The sequence below is a fragment of the Numida meleagris genome, chromosome 1 (assembly GCF_002078875.1).
Source record: "Numida meleagris isolate 19003 breed g44 Domestic line chromosome 1, NumMel1.0, whole genome shotgun sequence".
Lineage (NCBI taxonomy): Eukaryota > Metazoa > Chordata > Aves > Galliformes > Numididae > Numida > Numida meleagris.
In genome coordinates, this window is record NC_034409.1 from 88,619,303 (window position 1) to 88,639,370 (window position 20,068).

At 36.8% G+C, this 20,068-nt stretch overlaps 1 protein-coding gene across 6 annotated transcripts in view; it reads left to right on the forward strand.

The window, feature by feature from the left end:
- The window catches only part of EPHA6 (EPH receptor A6), a 510,917-nt gene that overhangs the window by 18,237 nt on the left and 472,612 nt on the right, over window positions 1-20,068 (forward strand). For 4 of the 6 annotated variants that reach the window (XM_021401686.1, XM_021401644.1, XM_021401659.1 and 1 more), the window contains exon 2: window positions 19,354-19,418. In XM_021401686.1, coding sequence (XP_021257361.1) covers window positions 19,354-19,418 — 65 coding nt within the window. Of the gene's footprint in view, window positions 1-8,463; window positions 8,581-19,353; window positions 19,419-20,068 lie in introns of those variants that run through there. The other 2 variants (XM_021401649.1, XM_021401723.1) reach the window with 2 other exon arrangements.

Sequence of the window (20,068 nt, forward strand, 5' to 3'; positions counted from 1 at the left end):
TGCCTGCCCATGGGAAGCAACAAATAGATGCTTTGCTTGAAAACATGGCTTTTGCTTTACCTAGTAAACTCTTTGTCAGAGCCCATGAGTTCTTGCACTTTTAGCTTCTTTATACTCTCCTTCATCTTAGCTAGAGAGAGTGAGTGAGCAACTGTGTGGTGCTGAGCTGCCTGCTGGGGTTAAACCACAACATCATCCTAACACCCTTCCTTTGAACACTGATTTTTTCCATCTCATTCCTTATTTAATCCTTGTTATTGTAATAAATAAAAGGGTGAGGTTTGTTAATCAAATCGAAACTCAAGGTTTGCTTTGTAAAAGCCCCTCTTGTCGGGACGTCCAGTAACCTAAACAGTGTTCCAACAACAGGAATCAGAAAACCACGACCTTGCTAATGGCGCCTGGTTCAAATACATGAGCGGCTGAAAGCAGTGAGGATAACTACGAACCTTCATCCCAGTGACCACCAGGAGGCAGATCCCGACCCCCCCCAGCAATAGCCCGCGCGGACGCAGAAGCAAGGCAGAGTACCCTGAAAGGGCCACGTATACAGGAGATAAGGACTGCATAAAAAAAGGGCTCAAACCCCGTTTAGATTGCAAGCCGTTGGCGGAGCACTGACTCCCCAGCCGCCCAGCGCTGTTTTGCTCACTTTGCCACTTGCTTAGTTGAATAAACTCTCTCTTGCTGTGTTGCAAATTGAAACTGATCTCATTTGTTGCGGGACTTTTATAACAGTTATAATCTCACTCATCTTTAATATAGATAGAGAAAAAATACATGTAACAAAAAATATTTGGCCAGAAACGGTTCTTAGATTCAACTGCTTAATCTATGTTAAATCTACTGAGGATACTATGTTTACTTCAGAAATACTCTATCATTATTGAAAATGAAAGCTTGTTCCTTGCAGAAAGGCGTTTATCATATGGTCTGAAATAGAAATGAAGACAGTTTAGTTGTCTTAGTTTTAATATGTGCTGTAAATTGCCATATTTTGAAAGGCTATGATTTAGAATTTTGGAAAAAATCAGTTACTGATGATATATTTTGGAATTTAGGTACAATTCTGATGACAAGTCATTTTATTGAGAGCAAATATGTGCAAAAGCTATTCGCTGCCTCCTCTTTCCAACTTGTACATTATTCCTAATATGCACGTGTGTTTTTAATACAGTCAATGTTTGTCATCTTCCCACACAGCCCAGCTATCCATTATCACTTTTCAGTATATTTCCTGATTGTATGATAGTCTCCAATCCACATTTTCCTGCAACCCCAGTTCTGCTGTTAATTATTTTTTTGCTGCTCACTGTAACTGATTTTTGTTTTTCCTTTCCACCACATCTTCCCATGGAAACATTTGCCTTCAGGCTAGCCATTTCTCACTCAGATAACTCAGTGTATCTTTGGACTCTCTTAAGCTCTACCACCAACTCTGTAAGACTATGTCCTTTTACCCACATCAGTTCACATTATGCTCCTGGAGAATTCATTGTCTGACTGCTCTAGTCCACCCACTCAATCCATTCTCTGCTTCGTAGATGTCATTAATCTTTTGGTCCTTAACCACTTTCATCAAACTGCTGTTGCCACAGTACTCCCTTTAATCAGGGGGGAATCACTCAAATTCACTCACTGTGCCTTTGGGTAAAAGTACCTGTCCTTCACAAATTCACCTTCAGTATTTAGAGTTTCCAGTTCTGTCTGCCACAGACAACTATTTTCTGTCTTTCCCTAGTACTTGTTCCTCCTAGCTAGATGCTATTTGCATCTTTTGCAGATAACACTATGCTCAGTTTCTCCAGCTTTACTTCCAAATCCACTGGAGTTCCAATTAGACTTTGACTGACTATACAAGTAGAGACCCTTAAAAATCAGGGACCTCTGTGGGCAAGGGAGAACAACTGAATCATCTGCTCTGTAAGACTTGCATGACACCTAGAAAGGTACAGTAAATTTGGACTTAGGTGGCAGAGTCATACTGGCTGATTCTTCTTCTGTCACTCTTTTTTGTGACTTTCAAACAAGCATGTAACCATACTGTAGTGCATTTCTTTTATAGAAAACTAGATTAGTAAAACATGCAGTTTTGGAAGACTTCATTAGTAGAACTTAGAATGCTATGTTGATGATCTTCCATGCAAGTCACTCTACAGTCCAGTTTTCGTGGTGCTTTAATTATATCTGGTAAAATCTTCAGACAAAGGTGAACACAAAAAATTTCTATGAAACTGCATATGTTGGGGCTTTAGATGATGGGTTTGCATGAGCTTAAGAGTTTCCTAAAGGATCAGCATAAAGTGCATTCTTCATGTGTTTTTCAAAGTATGTATAAAGAACTTTCTTGGGAAGAAGTTCAGGGGCAGTAGTAATTTGTCAGGCCTGAGTCTTTGTTGCGTTGGTAAAAAAAGTTTCATAGAATTTCAGAATTGTAGGGGTCGGAAGGGACCTCTGGACATCATCAAGTTCACCCCCCTTGCTAAAGCAGCTTCCCTACAAGAGTTTGCACAGGCAGGCATGAAGATGCATCTTGAATATCTCCAGAGAAGGAAACTCCACAGCCTCTCTGGGCAGCCTGTGCCAGCGCTCTGTCACTCTCACAGTAAATAAGTTCTTCCTCATGTTTGTATGGAAGTTCTTGTGTTCCAGTTTCTTTCTGTTACCCCTTGACCTGTTGCTGCATGCCACTGAAAGGCGCCTGGCCTCATCGTCTTGACTCCCACAGTTTAGATATTTATAAACAGTGATGAGATCCCCTCTCAGTCTTCTCTTCTCCAGACTGAAGAGTCTCAGGTCTCTCAGCCTTTCTTCATATGGGAGGTGCTCTAGGCCCCCAGTCATCTGTGTGGCTCTCTGCAGGACTCTGGGAGTTCCCTGTGTTTTTGAACTGGGGAGTCCAGAACTGGACATGATAGTCTAAATGTGGCCTCACCAGGGCAGAGTAGAGGGGGAGGATCACCTCCCTCAACCTGCTGGTTACATTCTTTTTAATGCACTCCAGGATACCATTGGCCTTCTTGGCCATAAGGGCACACTTCTGGCTCATGGTCAGCCTGTTGTCCACACCCAGGTCCTTCTCTGCAGAGCTCCTCTCCAGCAGGTGAGCCCTCAGCCTGTTCTAGTGCATATGGTTATTCCTCCCCAAGTTCAGCACCCTGCACTCATTCTCACTGAAGTTCATCAGGTTCCTCTCTGCCCAACTCACTAGTCTGTGCAGATCTTGTTGAATGGCATCACAGCTTTATGATGTGTCAGCCACTCCTCCCAGCTTTGCAAACTTGCTGAGAGTGGACTCTATCCCTTCATCAAGATTGTTGATGGAGATATTGAAGAAGACCGGACCCAGTACTGATCCCTGGGGAACACTGCTAAATACAGGCCTCCAACTAGACTCTGCACAATTGATCACAACCGTCTGGGCTCTGCCAGTCAGTCAGTTCACACTAGATCATAGATGAATATACTGGATACATAGATATACAGGCTATCCCTCCCAGATAGTCTGGGAGCACTTTCACTGTATTTTAGTCTTCATTTATGAGCAAAGAAGAATTTATAAATTATTTCTTATTTTTCCTTTAATAGTAATGCATCTCTACAGTCATGACACTATTTGTACCCTTTTCTCATTCTCTAGATTCAAACATTTCAGACAGAATAGCAGAAGAGAAGGAAAAAAAAAACTTTTAAAGAAAAATGGCATGAAGCATATTTCAAACTTTACCTTCACGGAATCATTCAAATATAAAGGTTCCCAAATTCTGAAGTAACTGTGGATGTAGTATTATATAGTCTATATTTGGCATTGCCTTCAAAGTCGCCTGGCAGCACTCCAACTATCTTCAATGACATTCCCCTTGCATCTCTGGGATATCTAACAGACACTTAAGTCTCAAGCAGTCCTTCGAAGCAGTGCTTTGAACTATATCAGTTGAAGAATGCTACTGAATTTCCAGCAGCAGTGATGCTATGCTCTACCTGCCAAATCATCGTGCCCCAGATGTGTTCATTTCAGGTCACTGGAAGTCTCACAAATTCTTTCCACGTTCATGTGTGTTACACATGACTACCTCTTGTTACAAAACAGACTGTTTTCAGCCATAGCAGAAATGACTGGTTTTACTTTACACTGTTTTAGCAGTTAGTTTGTTTGCTTTAATTGTTTTCATAAAAGTATTACAATGTTAGGTTACAACAATTTTTTTTTATGCTGCTGCTTAAATTATAAGAGCCATGGACTAGGAAAAGACATATTGAAAAATATTCCCTGCATCATCTTCAATTCATTTTTGCACACTAGAAAATTCAAAAGAATTCCTAAAGTAATATGGAAAAGCAATCTTTTTACTTCTTATTCTTAATGTGAAATCAGAAAAAAAAAAAAACATTTAATTTCTCCATTTTGATGATCATATAGTCACAAAAGAAAAAGAAGATTGTAACTGTATGCTGTTGAATATGAAACCACTTATTCAACAGGTCAGGCATAGAAGCTTACGGCATGAATGATGGCATTCTCAGATCTATTTTATACTCTTCAATTATCTTTGAAATCTTAATGTCTATGAACATGCATTAAAAGTATATCACTCAAAGCTTTAAGTCTGACTGCAGTAGAGATGAGCACTTCCATGCTGTGCAATCTTTTAAAGCAATTTGATTTTCGGTTAGATAGTCAAAACTTATTTCCTGTCAAGTAAATGACAGGATGTTGTATATTTATTTGTTGATAGCATTAGAAGTATTGCAAACCTGATTATTTTGTAAAAACAATTGAGCCTTCATACTGATGTTCCACTGTAAGTAAAGAGACCAAGACTTTCAAAGCTAGCAATTATTAGCATGTGCTTTAGTTTGACAGCCTGACCTAGCACCTGTAAAATGTTCATGCTGTGAAAGCCTGGTGCTTGACACCATAAATTATAAATGAAGAGCTAGTGGAAAAAGTGACAGACTGACTCAGTGAAAGAGAGAATTACAAAGCTGAAAAACATTAAACTGACTGGATGTGTGGATATTTAATCAAAGGAGAGAGGAAAGATTTTATCATCATGAATTTAAACCTGGGCTATCTCTGGGAATATTCGTCATGAGCGGAACAACTCACAACTCTTCTTTCAAATGAGTTTTATTTACTTTGGTCTATTTTTTGAGGCTTTGCATTAAAGGAGACTGTTTAATATAGCCAAATGTTAACTTCATGTATTCCGAGTTGCCTTTTGAGTTCCTTTCTATATGGTTTTTTCATAGTTGTAAACTTCTAGACTCTTTTTCTGTGTGTATTATACAATACAGCCATAAGGCCAGCAGTAGTAAACCTCTCACTTTCAAAGTAGATGACTCACTAAGCAAATGAGATGCCACTCAGAAATCAAGGGAGGCAATTTGGTTGTTTTACTTGAGAGTACTGACACCTTTGAAAGTCATGAGTGCTTCTGCTTTGATATTCCCACAGCTGGTGTCTCCACTGATGACTTTCCTTGTCCGCTGACAGTTAAAACCATTACTAACTCTATCACTTTTAACAAGCAGAAAAAATACAAATACAGACATGATAGCCCTTCCCTGTCCTTTGTAGGTCTCTTGTATGTCTCTTGTTTTCTTAGGTCAGTGAGCTTGTCCTTGTATTTGAGTGTACTCATCATGCTTGTGGTGTTGCTATATACCTGCAATGGATTGTTATAATATCCTGTCACTTCTGGAGGTTTGTTTATATGACCTGAGAATAAATTTGTGTTGGTAATTCAAATTGCAACAATGAGATTAATGGGGATTAAACCCCATATGGACAGATATGCTTTTCCACTGTCATTGCCACTTCATGCCAACATTGTTCACCTGAAAAAGAAGGTAGTCAAGTACTGAAACAAATAGAATCATAGAATCATTTATGTTGGAAAAGACTACTAAGATCATTAAGTCCAACTGTTAACCTCATATTGCCAAGTCTATCACTAAACCACGTCCCTAATTAACCCATTTGGATGTCTTTTAAGTACCTCTGAGATCTGCCATTTAAGGGCTATATGAGCACTTTGCTTTCTTTTTCATAACTTTTCTGTCTGTGCAATAGGAATGACTCCTACTTGTGACACAAAAATGTTGACTAAATGTAGGTAAACGCCTATTTAAGAAGTTATGCTGAACTACGTAAATCGTAGAAGACAGAGCAGTAAAGAGCTTTTGGCTTCAGAGGGCAGATCTGTGCCTCCACTCTTTCATCTGAGGCCAGTTCTACATCTCACAGCCACAGAAATGCTTGCCTGCATGCTTCACAGCTGCTCTTTCCACATCTGATTTGTCCATAGGTCAGAGCTTCATCCTCCTGTTTCCTGCTCTCAGTTGTGCTAGGAGCAGCACGTTCTGTGGCCCTGGCTGCACATGTGGGAATACCACCAAGCGTCCTGCCAAAAGGCCTGAACTGGACCCTCAGTTCTTGAGTCAGAGATGCACAAAAACTTCTTCATGGGGCCATGCTGTGAGCTCTCTTTAGTTGCTTCGGCCTTTGTACCTCTTCTAACATCAGTCTGTTTTGTTCCTCAGAGTATCAAATGGACAATTTTTCATCATGGTTAGTAAGTAACTACTTGAGTAAGCAGTGGCTATTCATCTTCACAGTTCCAGCCTGTCACTTCATCAGCTGTTCTCCAACCATCTCTATTTAGAAGGAAGACGCCTGTGTGGGTTCTGATTCTCATTCTACTTGAAAAGACAGGTCACCTCCTTGAAGGTACTTCTGTATCAACGTCTCCAGTTTTGCATGGGGCAAGGGGAACAAACCCTTGCAATACCATTTTTAACTTTACAAATAGAGAGGCTGGGACTGTGGATCAGTGCAGTGTAGGAAGAAACAGGTGAATAAGGTGGGTTTGATTATCCCCATGATCTCCTGTGAGAAGTTTCTACACTGCTTAAAGGGAGAAATCCCAAGAAATGTAGAGTATGGGAACAATAAGTCTGGAAGAATTAACTTCATAATTAGTCTGAGCGACAGTTATGAGTGGCTATACTTTTCCAAAACATTTTTTGTGTTTTTTTCAGTAATGGATTGTTGCCATGTAACTCTCTTTTTGTTTTATCATCACTCCAAAAACATTAGTATATTAAAAGATATAAAAGCAAATGCTTGTAAGAATGCATAACAGAAAAAGGTGAACAGCAAAGTGGAGAACATTGAGTCTAGTGTCATGATTACACATACCAAGCCTCAGTCTAATAAGATTGACTTCAGCACACAAGTCATTGGTACTTTACCATTGCAAGGAAAGAAAAATTCATTTGTCTGAATTGCACTTGTTTTTAATTTCCCTAATGAAGATACACTCGGGTTAATAAATGTAGCTGATAAAACTGTCAGGTGTTCATGTTCATTTATAAAAATCTGCCCAGTAATCTACTGTTGACATGAACATGATGGCGAATTGCATATCAACTAGCTTTTTCAAGTCAGAATGAAAATTACTACATAGGGCAGCTGGGCTCTTAGCATAATTGTGTGACTTCTGTTTTTATCAGTGCTGCTCCTTGACTTACTTCCTTGCATCTCGCACATAAAATGAAAAGCTTAGGAAAATAGGACAAATATGTGACATAAACCAGCTCTGGTGTTATTTTCTGGATCTGCAAACCATATTAATTTATCTCACTTTGTTTTAGCAGGAATCCCTGATGAAAATAAATGCCTTAGAAATAAAAGCTACGTTAGTGGTTAAGATCACACCATTTCCATGGTACCTGAAGTCTTTTTTTTCCCATGTGATGATTTCTACCAGCCAAAAGTTATTCTTCAGTTCTGTTTTTGCTGCCTGTCCTGCAGGGCTGACAATGCAGCACTCTTCTGTTGCATTACAAATGTAGAAATTAGTTCCTTCTGGCTGATCTATGGATTTGAGAACCTCTTTCTGTCTTATTCCCGTTAGGCAGTGCAGTGTTCAACTAAATCACTTTGAAATCACTTTGACGCGGTGCTCTTGGGAAAATCTGTATTATAGTCTAGGAGAAGTAGGATATTACCTATTTGGTCTCCATTTCACAGTTACCTGAGGAAAAGTTGGGGGTTTATCTGTTTCTGAGGTAAAATCATTTTTTCTAAATGCTAATATGCTTTCTCTTTACCTCAGTAATTTTATTTTTTCTTGTACTTGTGGACAGGACTCAGTTTGGAGAAGCAAGAATGTATGTTAGACCTCAAAACAGACAATGTTTACAGTTGTCTGAGGGCAAAACAACTTGTGAAGCAGTAAAATACATAATTAAGATATAACTTTGAATAATTTGGGATTTTAACTATTATCCCAGAAAAATTTAAGTGCAAAAATTGTTGTGTGTTTCAGCACAACAGATACATTTTCTAGTTGCTTGCTTCCTTTGGTGCCTGTGAATGTGTCAGAATGGTTCCCTTGGCTCTATGCTACATTCATGGAACGGAACATGGAACCTGTGGTACTGGTGAAGTTTGTATCTTCTACTGACTGGTGTTAAGTGCCTATGACTGATAAATTGTTCAATTGCTTCTCTTTCTTTGGAATGTTTGTCTGTATTATTAGTAAGGATTGGAGATGTGTGATAAAGCAGCAGGTACTCTGATACTGCAAAAAAAGTCAGTGTATTTTAGTACATCCATTTAGAAACTTTTGTTCCTTTTAAGTTGCTTTAGAGAGACTTTCCCCCATCAGAACAGTCATACAAGCATGTGCAGAAAAAGTACAGTAGTATATAGACTGTTGCATCAGTGTGGAGGTGGCACAATCTCTAGTTAAACTGTACAGCAAAGTGCTCCTGCTCTAGGTCATTGTGCAGAGGGGCTCCTGAGAGTTCGGTTGCAAAACAGGAGGAAAGGTCATTTCTTTTTTCTTTGTTTTCCTGATTACTCCTTTTTGTATGTCAGAGAAGTCTCACAAGATGCTTTGTAGAAAACTGTTACAAAGACTTCATACCTTTCCTTGACTCAAATAACTGTAAATGTAAATAGTTGGTCAAATATTCTCAATTTTAATTGGACTGAGACTACTTCAGGAATAAACTCTGTCTGTTATATGGTGTCTAAGCAATTAGGCATAATTGACTAACATTCAGAATTAATCAACTGTTTCTACTTTTGTGGGTAGTTTTTTTTAACTTAAGCATTTGAGAAATATTCTACATAATTTTAATGATATGTAAAACAGACTACAAAAATGATGGAAAAAGTGATGGAAAAAGATAACATAAAATTGTATTATTATTTGATTTGAGTGTAAGGGTTCTTGTTTCTTGAAAACTATTCCGTCTATTTCAGTTTTTATCATAGAGGGTCTTAACTCCTACTTTATAAAACAGTTTTTAAAGTTTGTCCGGCATTTAAAATATTTCCTGATCCTAAAATAAAAGCATAAATAAAATGCTATCATTAACTATGTCCTTTTAAGTAGAGGTATGGCAATATATAGGCATGTTCAATGGGCTGCATGCAGGTAATAAATTATAAATCACAACTGCTTATCAAAGCATTCTGATAAGTATTTGAAGTATTACAATTGTTTATTTTACAACAAAGTGGCATTAGGAAAGAAGTAACATGCTATTGTTAAAATAAAAAATGTTTGTGTTTGGATATTTTATACCTTAAATTTAGCTTAAACCTTGGCAGCATGTAGACACAGACTTGTCGCTTTTTAAAAATCCAGTCTCTTGCTGTCAGAAAGGTAGGTGTTGAAATACTAAAAATAGTCCACAGTAAATGTAATAGACAGCAAGCTGACTGTATGTTCTCATTATAGTCTTTTTATTCAAATAACACATAAGGATCAGTGTCTGTTGTTCCACAAATATGAAAGCCAAGGGCTTTCTACAAAAGGTATACTTTTTCAAATGTCCATCAAAATTTCTGCAGTCATTTCCAGGTAAAGAAAATACTGACATGAAATGGGGCATTTACAAAGTCAAGGAAGACAGTGGTAAAAGATAAATATCTAAATTAGTTGGTGCTGTGGAGTTCATAAAATGAATTGGGCATACTTGTAGAACTTTGAGTGTCAAGTATTGCTGGTTTTAACTCTGATTGAACTTTATTCATTCAGACTCATCCAGATTCATTCAGACTATTTTTTTCATCCCATTATGTCTCCATAAGTTGTTATTTGGAAACATTTGTAAAATTGCATTTTTATTCACACAGGTCTAAGCTGTGTGGATGTTCTTACAGCTCCCCCTTCCAAATATAATAATACATTATGTTTGTCTTTTATTCTTGTAAAGTAATGTGATGATGCATTCAGAGATTAATTACATAGCATGAATAATAAACAGAAAAAAAACCTGCATGGTTTGTGAAGGAAGTGGCTTATTTCTCTGAATACTGAAAAGCATATGGAGTTGAAAAAATAAGTATTTGGCAAATGAGTTGTAAACAGAAGGGAACACACAGGCTTGCAAATATTATATGCAGTGAGTTATAATAATCGGTGTTGGTCTTAAATATGTCTCATCCACTTAATTGTTCAAATGAAATACTGTGTCGTTCCAAGGTTAGTTGCTGCTTCCATTTCACTAGCTTCAGGGGTTTGACAATATATAGAATAATAGTACTGAAGATACAGCTGGAATCAATTGCCTCTGCCTCAATCAGTTCTCTCAGTGGGTACAAGACACTCTTTCATTTTAAAAAATTACATAAATTACATATCTCAGCATGGTATCTTGCAATTTTAGGTATCAAGAATGAAGTAAAGAATTTGGTTTATTTATCTTGCTTATTTATATATCACTGTCATATAAAAATCTACAATCCGTAATCCAAACTCAACACCATTTTCCACCCAAAAAGTATCAAAAGAGTCTAAATCAGAGCTTCATCTTGCTTTTTGCATTTCACTCTTAATCCACTGAGGTTACGCTGATGTACAAGGGCTACTCTGAAAGTAATGCCTCGTATTTTATTACTTTGGCACACAACATCAGAAGTGAATGTTGGTGTTATGGCAGTAAAGGTTGAAAATTCCCACCAGTATTCTGTTAGATTTTGTTGCCCTGTGACAGATGGCAGCAGAGGGGCAGTCTGACAGAATGGTGTCTTGACAGGGAAATGTGTATGAAACAAAGGGGTGAAACTGAATTCCTCCATGTGGAAAAAATGGCACCCACTGACATTCATCGATGCTTGCTGAATGTTTCTGGAGACCAGTCAGTGGATGTGAGCACAGTGAGGCAGTGGGTGGTGCGTTTCCGCAGTGACAGCAAAACAGTGGATCACCTTTGCTGGTGCAGGTTTTTACAAGCACAGCATGCAGGCTCTTATTCATCACTGGCAAAATGCATTGCTAATGGTGGTGACTGTGTTGAAAAATAGTTTTTTGTAAAATAATAGCGTTATTGTACTTTTTGTCTCTCTAGGTGTTTCCATGAAAATAAATACGAGGCATTACTTTCAGAGCAGCCTACATTATTAGGTGTCTGTAATGACTGGCAAACTGATTAAAATACAACACTGGAAAAAAAGAAATTCATGATGAATGGAAGAAAGTGTGAAAAAGGATAAAGTGAAACTGAAGTTTTGGTATGAAAAATGTGTGCTTACATGCTGGTGAGAGATGGAGCAACCGTCTATGCGCATGTTTTCATGTAAGGTACAGAAAAGGTAATTAATTTGGCTCTGAAGTAGCAGGAGCACCATGAAAGTGTAGGAAAACATAACATTGTATAACAAAGGGAATAAATATTAAGTTCCTTAAAAATGAACTTGCTAGGAAATAGATAATAAGGCTCTCCTATGGAAATAAGAATGAATAAAAAAGGTGGGCAGTAGGATTTTGGGCAAAAGAACTACTGTTTGTTTTAATGTTGTTAGCACAGAGCCACAGGGTTTGAAATTACATGTATTCAGGTAATAGCAGGGAACAGTGACACTGAAACAGATAACTGAATCAATTTAGAAAACAATTACTCCTTAAATGTCTGTATGGAAAATATGGAAAGAAAAATGGTGCTGTGAGGGAATTAGTTTTTGAAGACGCTCACTGGAGACCTCATATAACTAGGAGTAAAATGCCACCAAGTTAGAGGAACAATTGTCTAATGTAAAGAAATATTGCACCCGGTCTAATAACTTATTGGGTTGGAAAGGTGAATTTATCATTAAAGAGGTGTTGGTTTTTGTTCATGAAATGTTATCCTGACTTGTTCTCATTCATTAGAGGAGAATTCTCACTGTGTGTTGTGTGCATACTTGCAAATGTGAAAAGGAAAGATGTCAAAGTGAAAATTACTTTTTAAAATTCCTGATTGTGAAATCATTGATAAATTTTAAAAAAGGCCAGTTTTGGATAACAGCTCAGTCTACTTTAGAGGCAGCATGAAAAGAGAAACTAGGAATAAAAACAATTCTAATAATTCATAGAAAAAAAAAAAGAGTATACAAGTGTAAATGAATGTCTGTTAGAAAGTAACTTAAAAAGGAAACTTAACAGGGTAAATTAGAAGGAAATTTTAAATAAGACTAATTATGTTAGGTAAAAGCTCGTCTCTTAAAATACTCAAGATAAAGGGAATTTTTCTATTGTGTATAAAAAATATTGTTTGAACAGTATTTAACTATATTTGGAAAGAAATACAGAAAATAAGGTGCTCAGAATTGAGAAATTTAGAAATTAGCGATTTCTTCACATAATATGAAAAAATGTCAAGCACTCCCCACCACCTAGCATAGAAAATTCTCTTCCAAAAGTCCTGGAAGAATTGGCTGAGGAGATCTCTGGGCAACTAATGGTAAATTTAATGAGTTTAGGGACAAAGGGAATTTAAGAGTATTGGAAGAGCGTATGTGTTAAGAGTACTAGTTTGAAAAGAAGAGAGAAGCTCCATTAACCAGGAAACTAGATTTTTATAAAAATCAGTGCTGGAGAGGATTTGAGAAGTCATTTAGCTTTTTCCCTCTGCCCGAAGGCAGTGTGAGCTTATGTAGAAAGCAATGTTTAACCTGTCTTAAAAGTCTTCTATCTTGGAGATTCCTCAACTTTGCAATTAGCCTCCACTATTTCTATTCTTTACAACTGTAGAGGTAGTAAGGATTTTCCTGAAGTCTAACATAAAACTCTCTTTACTGTAAATCCCTTCTTCCTTACTGGCTATTAGTAAAGAGAACAGATCATTCTATTTGGCTTAAACTGACTTTGATACGCTTGGGGACTGTATTTAGGAAGCCCCTCTAAGTTAACCTCCAAGGTGCATGACTCCAAAGCAGTTAGGGCCTTCCAGAGCTTAGCCTTTCTAGAGCTCTCATTGTTCCTGGTGCTGTCCTGTACTCTCTTGGCAACTGATCCCCAAATTTCTTGAAGTAAGGGGCTGAAAACCAGACACAGAACTTCCTTACAAAAATCTTACAAATGTTGAAGAGAGAGGAAGGATTATTTTATATTTTTCACTGCTGTAAACCTGTTTATTTGTCTCAGTCACACAACACTGCTGATACTTTGTTTACTATGTGATTTGCTATGACCCTGTATTCTTTTTCTGAAGAACTGCTATCTAGATGGGGGCTCCCATTCCATTATTACCACAGCTCATTATTCTTGCCTAAAACAGATAGCTGTGGCATGCAAAATAATGGAACTGTTGGAAAAGGGCTCAATCAATATACATAGAGTGAATGTCAGTTCATTTGTTTTAAAGAAAACAGGCCTGGCCAAAGACAAAAGAATTAACAACATTTTTCCCAGCTGATTATATGTTAATTGCCAAGATAACTTGAATATTACTTATCTCTTCTCTCCTTCCACCTCAGGCAGACAACCACAGAGGTAATATGTTTAGATTTTATAAAGTGTGACAAAATATCACAAAGTATTCTGACAGTAGAAACCTTATCAAAGGTTCTAGTAAGTGGACTCAGTAGATGGGCATCTAAGAAACCGTAAAGTAGTTTTCAGTGATTGGTAAATCATGGAATTTTAGATATTCCTTATACACAACTTAAAATTCTGATGGGTTAACATCATTCATTAGTAACATGGGAATAAATTTTAAGTCAGCAGCTGACAGAAAGAGTAGTACAGTGGTAAGTAAATAGATGAGGATATGTAGACAGGAAGCAGCCTGTAACACTTATTAAAGGTCAACCCTTAAAAGTAAGACTTGTTTTAGTATAAACAAATGGATTCAAGAAGAAAAATGCAAACCAAATTGAAAAATTATTGTGAAAAGGAGTGATTCAGTAAAGGACAGTGATTTTGATAGATTAATAACTGCCTATTAGTGCTGTGCTGCAGTAAAAAAAAAAATCTGATTTGACCTGGGATATATAAACAGCTTGTAAAAACTGGGAAAGTCCTTTATCTTAGTAAGTATTGTTAGAAGCAATGATTTCAGAACAGTTCAGGTGATCCTTCTCTCAAAAAAATGGAAGAAAGGCCATAAAAACTGGGAAAAAGAAAATGCTGTCACTTCAGAAGGGAGCTGTCACAAGTGTATTGGGGCTGGAAGCGAGAGACTTGAGGAGCTCAGTGTTCATCTTATAAATGGGAACTGATTGCAGTTGATAATTAAGTTTTTAGAGAAAAAAAAATGTGCCAGATTTGCCTGTCTCAGGGTATAAGCTGTCATGACTGCCCTTCTAGAATATAGTGAAACTTTCCATCAGCTATTTGTGCACATTTTGCCCTACCTGGCGGAGACATCCTACAACCGTGAGCCTGGCATTGTGCACCTCACCAAGTAAATGATAGCAGGGGAGAGTGTGCTGCCAGGCCAAGCAAGTTGTTACAACATGCATAGCCACTGAGCCTAGTAGAGATGTAACAGTGAGATGCATTAGTGTACAATGAGTGGGAGGTCAGTCTAGTTGATCTGATGGCCTAGTCTGATGTCAGGCAATGAATCCATGAACTAATTTGGCTGAAATCCTTTATGCTTTTAAAACTGTTAGGTCAGACTGTCTGGAGCTGTGTAAAGAAAGAGGAGGAGAAAAGAAATGCTTGGAAGACTTTTTCCTTGGTTGTACAGATTGCAGGGTTCATCTTCAGAGAAGAATCAGAATTAAAATTCCACACTGCCAGTCCTCCGAGCTATGTTCATCATAATTTTAAATAAAGCAGTTCCCCCAGGACTTGGCAAAACCTCTAAAAAGATTAATTTCAATTGTACAGTCTAATAATAGCAGTGTAAGATGTACCAAAAAAAATGGGAAAATGGAGCTTGATGTGGCATAATGAGTTATAATTGTATAATATCTATTAGAGAATATAGTGGAAAACAAAGCCAAACACTTTTAAATTATGAAGTATGAGGTATGAAGTTAACAATAAGTTTATAGCTATATGTTTAAATCTGGGTATTACTGTTGTACAAGTGACATCACTCCTGGCTTGGTTGCTTGAAGAGTGGCATGCAACTGTGAAATCTTAGTTCTTTTCATCCAAACAGATTTTTAATGGTTCTTCATTTTGAACTATGGTGTTTGTAATAGCAGAGCTCTTCCACTCTTGTTCACTCTGCAAGTTTTATAGTCTGCATACCCTCAAAGATTGGACTCCTGCAGGTGGAGGCTGGTGTCAGAAATGACAATAACATGGCTTTGCTGCAAACAATTTATTTATAGCTTTTTCATAAATATTAACTTCAGTAGCTCCAGGTATACGCTTCACTTATGTTGGCAGCTAATGGCTTGTCCAGAGTGACCTCTTTGCATGAAGTCTCATTTATGAGGAATGGGACATTTTATGGCAGAGAAAGGAGAATAAACATGTAAGTGTAGGGACAAGGGTCAATAAATATAGCTTTCTAGGCAATTTTCTTATTTTAAGCATCACACATGTAGTATCCACTATCTCTTTGTAGTCTCTGTGAGTGTGGATTTTCAGTTCCTTAGAAACTGACAGTATTCTCAAGCCAGAGAAGTGTTCATTCCTGTATGTAACTCCGATGTATATATGTGAGCATTTCTCTTAGTCTGGAACTTTTTTGGCAGAGCAAATTGTCTGCTAAGGTGCTGTTAGTTGGAAGTTTCTTGGCAGTGCAAATTTGTCTGCCATTAGGTCTGTACTGCTGGGGGTATACTGATTCTTAATTACCTCATTTAAAGCTAGCTAGGGTATCTCTGTCCCACACTGAAGTCTGTCGCGTAGATATCTCAAAATCACTGAAGTGTGTGAGAATTTTATTACTTTATCCATGTACTCACTTGTATAGCTGCTTCTGTTGATTTCACTACTTTACAAAGATTTGTATTCAATTACCGTAAATTGACTGCTTACTAGATCTGCCATTATTTGCACATTTTTGATTGGTAATTATATGATGTTTTTTGATACAAATACTATTGCAAAGTCTTTTAATTTTTAATGATTTTCATTTCTGACTTTGAAAATGCTGCTGTTCTAATTCTGGTTAGTAGTTGTTTGAATTCTCCAGTTTGAGGCTGTAGCAGATTCAGTGACTATAGGTGAGCATATGTAACCATAAATATGCTTAGTAGGTGAAATGTATCAAAAGTTGTATATAAACAAAACTCAGTTTTTTGATGATTAATATTTTGTAAATACATACAGGAAAAATTATTAGATTTTACTTCACTTAAATTTAAATGTAGCATACTATTCACCCTTAGATTTTAATTTTTTTAAGGTATAGCTTTGAGCTTTCAGGTAGTACTTGATTAATTCAGACAACAAATTAATAAATTCAACATTCAGTGAAGAAATGAATTTGTTTTCCTTCCCATTTTTAGATCCTTGTTCCTTTGAATTATTGGTTGTGAATACCTTGATGATGTTTATTAAATCATAGCTCTGCTACCACAAAAATCATAAAGGTGAACCAGTATGTTAAACTTTGGCATTGCTAATAGCAAAAGTCAGTTTCTGCCTCCAGGTCCATAGGCTTAACAGTAAAATATAGTTTTTTATTTGATTATTTAATTAGTTGTGTATTAAAGAATTAAGAAATAATAACAGTACTTGATAAGTTGCAAGATATAATCTCATCTGAGAAACAAAGATATTTATAAATAACCTGTGTAGGTTTGGTTTGCTTGAGAGGCAGGGAGGAGAGATAGAAGAAAAAAATGTACCTGAGATGAACTGAAATGTTCTCAGAAATCTACTGAGCATTTTGGTCTTCTCAAAGAAAAGATACGTCTAAACCTACTGACTTAAGATTTTTGGAGATGGCAGATCCTCAGCACATTATTACTAGAAGGGTGACAGAGGAAACTGATGCTTCACAGATCAGATGGGACGAGGCTTTTCTGACTCTTGAACAGGAATTTGGGAGCCTGATGCAAACAGAAAATACTATGACAGCTGTAAATCTCAGCTTTGTAAGTAATCAGAAGGCAGCAATGGTCTCGAGAGGATAGTGATTCCATTTTTGGAAATAAGATGGGGCAAGTAAAATAAAAGGTTCAATTTACCTTTGAATTATTAACAAAGATTTGTAAACTGGTTAAATGGTGAAGAAATGGTGAGTAAAATCATCATCCTCTTTGTAGAATATTTTTTTAAAATGTCATTAGTTTCTTTAGATTAATGATTAAACTGGATAATGTTGAGTTTGCTACCTGGCTGTAAATTTACTGATAAGACTATTTGAATTTGAGGTTAAAAGTCAACTTACACTCAAATCTAGAAAAACTCTAATTGCCACTAATACAAAAGACTAAGGAAGATGTTGGTCCAGGTTCCCTCTAATCAGCTGATATGTCCTAGTAGTTTGCATGCCAGTGTGTCTTTTCCATGAAGTAAAAAAGCTATGACCTGACATCTACTAATGATGATGTAATGTTTTATAGACAGACTTTATATATGTATATAACTGTATATATATAGCTGTAGAATTTGTTGCCCAAACAATCACTGCACAGGTAAGAAGTGGAAGATAATGTGCAACAGCATAAAATCCCATCATGTGTGCAAAGTGGTATCAAACTAATGTGATGATCAAAATGCTTGGGGCACCTATTCTATGAAGAAAGCATGGGGGACTTGGGCTTGCTTAGCTTGGAGAAGAGACGGCTCTGGGGAGACCTCATTGTGGCCTTCCAGTACTTGAGGGGAGCTTATAAGCAGAAGGGAGCACGACTTTTTACATGATCTGATAGTGATAGGACAAAGGGGAATGGCTTTAAACTAAAAGAGGGGGGGAGATTTTAGGCCAGATGTTAGGAAGATATTTTTTATTCAGAGGGCAGTGAGGCACTGGCGCAGGCTGCCCAGCGAGGTTGTGGATGCCCCATCCCTGGAGGCATTCAAGGCTGGGTTGGATGGGATCCTGGACAGCCTAATCTAGGGGGTGACAACCTTGCCCATGGCATGGAGGTTGGAATGAGATGATCTTTAAGATCCCCTCCAACCTAATCCATTCTATGATTCTGTGATTCTATGATATGATAATAGCTTAATTTTTCTCCATCATTTAGCAATCAGAAGGAGAATGGGAATTTGTGGGCTGTGAGGAGGAACTGGGCTTTCAAGACATAGTAACTTGACAATTAAAAACAACTGCACTATGCAATACTTAATTTTATAATAAATTGTAATTTACATTTTTAAAAATTAAATTAGGTCAGATTAAACAATTCCATTAGAGGGCAGTAGTACCTGTAGGTATGAAATCTTATGTACTAAATATTTAGTTTGCAGTCAGCTTCTTTATTGCTATGATCTGTATTCTGTATAATTTTCGCATTAGTAGTGAAAGGAAGAGAAAAAAATGATGCTAATGTAATTTAACATATTAAAATAGTGCAGAAGTATTTTGCAATATACAATAATGCACATTCTGTCATATATTAAAAATATAAATATTGCAGAAGTTATACAAAATAATTGTGACAGCTTTCTGCAGTGTGATATTCCAGCTAAACTACCAACTCTAAAGTTGTTTGTCTTTCTGTGTTCAGAATCATACAATTTGTGTATTGTATAACTTCCACTTATTTCTTGAAAGCTTATGGCTTTTTTTCAAACATCTTTCTTTTGAAACTCTTATTTTTCTTTTTATTCTTAGCTTTAATGCTTAAGTCACATGCAGAATTTCTAGATTTCAAGGCAAGGGTTTGCAAAATCACGCATGCATATTCAGGCGCCTTTTAATGATGAAGCATCATTGGTAGCATATTGTAATTTAGCAACGATTTCCGCAAAAGCTTTAGTTTTTGTATGAATTATATCTTCTGGGACATTTGATAATGAGATGTAAGCATCAAAGGCTTAAGTGTTTTGGTTGTGTTTTTATTCATACTCCAACATTTCATTGCTCTAATAGCTTTAAGCAGATGTACCTGCCTGATATAACCAGTTCATAGTAGTTTATACTATACTATCTTGTATATGTCTAATGCAAGCAATACCACAAACATACAATTTCTTTTTCCATTTTCAGTTGTGCTGCTTGATACTACAGCTGTCCTTGGAGAACTAGGTTGGAAGACATTTCCTTTAAATGGGGTAAGTCACTCACCATTTTGGTTTTATTGTCTTGAGTTTGAAATTCTGACACTACTGAAGTAAATGACTGTTGTACCTGAGTGGATATTCTTGCAGTATGGACTTGATGGAAAGATTTTGGTTAATCTCAGGTCTAGATCAGCCTTTATTGTAAGCAGGAGTAACAGATGTAATAACTATCTGAATGCACAATATTATGCCCTTCTCTGGCTTTACTGTTTAAGAATCTATCACATTTTAGAATCTAACTGCTACGCATCGTGAAGTTACATATCACAAATTCTTATGTTTGTGTCTGTATTTATGAATGCATTTTTTTTTGGTAAATTAGAAGGAAATACGAGTTTTGATTTTATAACATGATTGAAACGAGGATCCAGTAAAATAGCATCAGGTTTGCTAAATCAGGAAAATTACAAATTACGAATTACAAATATGTTAATGCCATTAAACCAGTATAAACACTGTGAAAAAAATATTTCAATAGGGCTTGTTGCCTCAATGTGCTGTTCTAGATTGAAGTTCACTATTCCTATTTAAAGTTACAGTTTCACAGTATTGTTAATACAAATGGACAGGCACTTGACATTCTGCTCAAGGCTGTGGAGTGTTGCAGGTATGTGGTATGTTTGGAGGTGGTGTGGCCAGTT